Source organism: Limulus polyphemus, unplaced genomic scaffold (assembly GCF_000517525.1).
Source record: "Limulus polyphemus unplaced genomic scaffold, Limulus_polyphemus-2.1.2 Scaffold9060, whole genome shotgun sequence".
Classification (NCBI taxonomy): domain Eukaryota; kingdom Metazoa; phylum Arthropoda; class Merostomata; order Xiphosura; family Limulidae; genus Limulus; species Limulus polyphemus.
Genome location: NW_013674670.1, coordinates 1 through 5,868, shown reverse-complemented (window position 1 = coordinate 5,868; position 5,868 = coordinate 1). Strand labels below are relative to the sequence as shown.

Here is a 5,868-nt window from a genome sequence, read left to right as displayed (position 1 = left end):
AGTTTATGTTGTGTCCAGTTGACATGGCGTGTTCTGCAATGGCTGAATTTTGTGTTTTCATGAGTCTTATGCTCTCTTTATGTTCCCGTTTCTCCAATGTATGTTTTGTTGCAGGAATATAGAATTTCATAAATGGCGTTTTTAATTGTATTTAATTGCTTGTGGATCCATGACTGGTTACAAGATCCTTAATAATATGACTTCCACATAAAATATTACCATTAATCTCACTACTTAGAAAATAAGTGATTTCACCCAATTTGTTTGGTTACTTCATTACAATGAGGGCCAGGTGGTTAGGGCATTCGACTTGCAATCTGCGGGTTTGAATCCCCATCACACCAAACATGCTTGCCCTTTCAGCCATGGGGCATTATAATACGAGTCAATCCCACTATTCATTTGGAAAAGAGTAACCCAAGAGCTGCCTTCCTTCTAGTCTTTCACTGCTAAATTAGGGATGGCCAGCACAGATAGCCCTCATGTAGCTTTGCCCAAAATCCCTAATAAGTGTTGTAACAGGCAAAAAAAATTTTGTAAGCTTCAGTGAAACAGCTGTTTTAGTGTATAAGAACAAAAATGTACCATACATTTTTAGTTTAATATTTTCTTTTATTCGGGTATGATACATATATGAAAAGTTCAGTTAAAACTAACATTTACAACTGAAGCTAATAAAACCAGGATAAAATAAAAATACACATACAGATCTGGCAGATGGTTTGTATTAAGAAACTAGCCTGTACAAAATGTATGACATATTTATGCAAACAAGTGAGAGGGAGAGGGGGGGCAGACAAAAACGCTGAATCTGTAAGATCAAGTTCTTCCCACGATCAGCTAAATTTGACACATGATGGTTAAAAACTGGTATAAAATAATGAAATAGCATGAATGCAGTTCTGAAGTAAACTAACTTTGTTAGTTCCTGCTGGCTTAATGGAAGTTTGAAAATATGTTACCACATTGGTTTCTGGCAGAGCTTTAACTAACTAGGGTGAGGAGGAGGAACACCCAACTGCTCTATTGTTACCATACTTCCCTGTGATGTGGAGTCTGATGTTGTCTCCAGAAGTCCATCAACATAACTTTCTGCCATTATTGGCAGAGACAGGTAAGCCTGTTCACTATCATCTGCCTTAGCTTCTTCTTCACTGCTGGGAGCCTCCATAGTTACTGTCATGCTAACATCTCCACAGTCAGAATCTTCAGAACCAAGGGTGATTCCACGAGGGAGACTAAGAACTGTATTTTGTCCATCAGTTGAACTGATAGGGATCAAAAGCACTCGAGAACCACCATCTGAAGTGGGAACATTCACCACAGCTGCACTGGTAAATGGCTGTTCTCCAGGTAGCTCTATGGGAATGTGCTGCTGGCTGTCTTCGCCATCTCCAGACACCATCATAACTATAGACTGACCATTGTCTTGGTCAGTCACAGCCACATGCTGGATACTTTGATAATCAGTAGAGGGTAGAAGAGAACTAGCCATAGATGAAGTCTGTTTTACATCAGTAGCAGAGACTACAGTAGTATCACTGGTGGCGAGATCCAACTGAGAGCCTCTACTAACCACCAAGCTGGACACATCACTGTGATCAGCAGGAAGCTGTACAGATGTGACATGGTCTGAATTGGCATGGGCCTGCATCATAGACATGAGAAGGCCAAGATTTCTCTCCACAGAACCAGTACTATCAGACAACACTGAAATATTTTGTGGCTCGTCTGTTTCTTCCATTGTCTGTAACTCCAGAGGCTGCTGAATTTGGGTCTCCTGGGTTACTGTATCTATGGCCTGGACAACTTCAACCTGGTCACTAGGAACCATGGACACAGTTACTCCTTCTGATGTTACACCACTTACTAGACTAGTTGCCAGGTCTTCCTGATTTATACTCAATGTCTGTGGACCAACACCATTGCAAAGTTCTGGTGATGCCTGGATAATGACGTGCTGCTGTTCCTCACTGTCAACAGTTGTTTCACCCGTTACAATGTTGTCAGTACTGTTTTAAAGAAGATTAGAGAATTTGTGTCACTGAAATACGTTCATGTTATTTTTACAACATATAAATTTTCTGGCTGAAAATCTCTTACCATGTTAACAATCCAATATCACTAAGTTTTTTAAAAACTAACTCACTTAGCAGATGGTTTCTTCTTGGTTTTTGGCATAAAGGTATTAGAAATAGGCTGTATGTTTACCTGTGCTATGGTAGTCTTATGTGACTTTCTTTCACTTAACTCTCACTAATCACTACATTTCTAGCAGCCATACGTTATAAAACTTGAAGATCAGTATCCAGTTAAAAAAGTATTTCTTTAAATTGTAATAACTTATGAATGAAAGCAAAGAATATGTCCACCACACTACATATGCCATATACGGTATCAATGAGGGTTTTCAACAGTGGTTGAGATGCTATTTATATCATCAGTTTCATACACAACCACTATTATGGTGTTAACTAGATTAAATAAATGAATTGTATTTAAATCAAAATTTAATTAGAGTGAGTATTGATAACATGATATATTCAAAGTTTCCATCAAAATACGAGTTTAAGACCTTCTGGACACACACACTTTTAAACTTGTATAAAAAAATGTTAATTTTTTTAAAGTTTAAAAAGATCTAAATAAGCAATGTTAAACAGTTAAAAAACAATTATTGCAGTATAAAGTTTGACTTTCAGTCAATATATCTTTGGTGGAGTTGCCTAAAAGCTTTGCCTTTAACAGATATTTTTATTATTGTAGCTTTTATAATGGATTTTTGTTTCTAGCCTGCTCACTTTCCAATAAAAAAAGTGGTTAAGTTGAATGGACTTAAAAAAATCTTAACATTGATTAACTGACTTGTTAGTTTGGTATAGTCACAAGTAATTCAGTTGTCTAAATTATATTTTCATATTCATCTTTCACAAAAATTAATTTTAAAACACAATAAACCAGAGGTTTAACTAACTTTTTTAAATGCATGCATGCTTGCTCAAAATATGCATTTTCAAATGTAATGCCATTTTTTTTTTTTTACATTTGTATCATAATTGTTAATTCTGATGTAACATTATTTCAGGTTAACTAAGTTAATACACAAACAGAAATGTGCCACCATACAAGATACTGCGCATCTCAATGTTATACATTAAACTTGTAAAATCAAACAATATAAAAATTAGAATAACATCAATTTATTTTGTAAAATAAACTTGGTAATTTGAGCCGGCAGGTCTTGTTACGTCTGCATTTTAGAAATGTAGTGTTATTTTTTCATGTTATTAAAATTCCTGTGTATATAATGTAGAATTGAACATTAATGAGACCTCATATAAATATTACTTACTTTTGTTGTCCAGAACATACATGCTTAGCAAAGCTTTCTTCCGAGTCAAAGCCATTTAGACAACTTGCACAAATCAACTGGATCATCTCAATCCCAGTGACTACTTGCTCTTGTTGATCCTCATTTTCAGCTTGGTTAATCTGCAGATCTTCCATTTGGATCTCTGCCCAAGTTTCTTGATTTGTATTAGAAACCGTAACTGCAAGCATTATAAAAACATGCTTCAGTTCTTTTTTATCAAAACAATGCATTTATAATTGGTAAAAATGTTTACACAAACCTTACAATAAGTTTGCTAAATACAGTTTTGTGAGAGGTGTTAAGATTCCACAATTATTTCATCAGATCTTAAGGCTGTTATACAAGAATCTGGTATGTAGAAAAATCTACCTGATTTTTTTTATTTATCTAAAGAACATCATAGATAAGCACATGAATCTACTAACTGTGGGGGTTGTATTTTTTAGGACCATTACGAAGAAATTTCACTTTTATAAATGGCAATATTCATAATAAGTTTATAAAGAAAGAATAAAAAAATAATCACCTAAAGATGTTACAAATAAAATTTATTTTGTTACCTCTTTCACAGCCAGGGGCATATACATGTTCCCCTTTAAAGCACTGTCACAGGTTCATATATGGAGTATATTACATAACTGTTTTAGCTTTGAAATGTATAATACCACATTTGCATTTGGAAGTTTGTACTACCATGAAGAAAATACATTCCCCTTCGAACTTCCCAAAGTTTACCAGTTTCAAATAAGCAAAGAAATATCAAACCATCCATTTTAGTTTTTTTTTAACTTTGTACATAAAAAGAAGCCTGTTATATACATAGTTGTAGATTAATAGTTATTGTTTTAACATTTACGCTCAGTTTTTTCTTCTCATAGAGGAAATATTTATACAAACTGGAATATTAGTATGTATTTTCTAATTAGTATTGAAGGTTCTTCAAAAAAATTCATATAATGTGATATAGAACTTCTATTAGGCTATAAAATTTTGTTGTAAAACACTGTTTCGAAAAACCATTAAAATACTCTATTTTATCTGATAATTTCAATATTTGTTTTATTATTGATTAGCAACTTCCATTTTAAATATCCAGTCATTTTTTTCAACTTTTTTGGTATTCGTTTATATATTTCTCTTGCTACTTTATTTTGCCAAGTGAAGCAGTTACCACCTCCAGCTATAAATCATACGAAATGCAGTAAAAACTGAGAAAGATTTATTGGTTACCAATGGCCTTACTTTTTAAAATGGCACCACACTTATCTTTGTTAGGTGTTGCATCATGACTTTTGTAAACAATATTCTTGGTTGAGATTAGTTTTTATGCAAATAAACAATACGTTATTTTATTTGTGTGTGTGTGTATTGTTTAATTACAATAAATATAACAATATATTCAATAACAAAGGATTTGTTTCATCTAAATAGTTTGCTATTGCTTACCATATTTTCCACACCTAACTAAAGTTATCTAATGTCTAGTCATAGAAGAATATTTCTGTAGCTTTCAAACAGATATAATTTAACATGTTTCTAACGGTTCGTAGTAACCATTAGGAGGAGGAACATCTTACCTGGTACTGTCTTAGTGTATCTACTAGACTGCTGATGAATCCAGATTAAAAGAATGTTTCTAATAGTTCGTACTAACCATTAGGAGGAGGAACATCTTACCTGGTACTGTCCTAGTGTATCTACTAGGCTGCTGATGAATTCAGATTAAAAAGAATGTTTCTATCGGTTCGTACTAACCATTAGGAGGAGGAACATCTTACCTGGTACTGTCCTAGTATATCTACTAGGCTGCTGATGAATTCAGATTAAATATAATGTTTCTAACGGTTCGGGTCGTACTAACCATTAAGAGGAGGAACATCTTACCTGGTACTGTCTTAGTGTATCTACTAGACGGCTGATGAATCCAGATTAAAAGAATGTTTCTAACGGTTAGTACTAACCATTAGGAGAAGGAACATCTTACCTGGTACTGTCCTAGTGTATCTGCTAGGCTGCTGATGAATTCAAATTAAAAAGAATGTTTCTAACGGTTAGTACTAACCATTAGGAGGAGGAACATCTTACCTGGTACTGTCCTAGTGTATCTACTAGGCTGCTGATGAATTCAGATTAAAAAGAATGTTTCTAACGGTTCGGGTCGTACTAACCATTAGGAGGAGGAACATCTTACCTGGTACTGTCCTAGTGTATCTACTAGGCTGCTGATGAATTCAGATTAAATATAATGTTTCTAATGGTTTGGGTCGTACTAACCATTAGGAGGAGGAACATCTTACCTGGTACTGTCCTAGTGTATCTACTAGGCTGCTGATGAATTCAGATTAAAAAGAATGTTTCTAACGGTTCGGGTCGTACTAACCATTAGGAGGAGGAACATCTTACCTGGTACTGTCCTAGTATATCTACTAGGCTGCTGATGAATTCAGATTAAAAAGAATGTTTCTAACGGTTCGGGTCGTACTAACCATTAGGAG

At 34.4% G+C, this 5,868-nt stretch overlaps 1 protein-coding gene across 1 annotated transcript; it reads right to left on the bottom strand.

The window, feature by feature from the left end:
• Positions 1 to 591: 591 nt before the first annotated feature.
• Positions 592 to 5,786, bottom strand: LOC106475729. The gene is made up of 3 exons (XM_013936400.2): positions 5,777 to 5,786; positions 3,353 to 3,551; positions 592 to 2,012 (listed from the first exon to the last, which is right to left on the bottom strand). The coding sequence occupies exons 2-3, from the start codon at positions 3,505 to 3,507 to the stop codon at positions 989 to 991; spliced, it is 1,179 nt and encodes a 392-aa protein (XP_013791854.1). The 5' UTR covers positions 3,508 to 3,551; positions 5,777 to 5,786; the 3' UTR covers positions 592 to 988.
• Between the last annotated feature and the right edge of the window lie 82 nt (positions 5,787 to 5,868).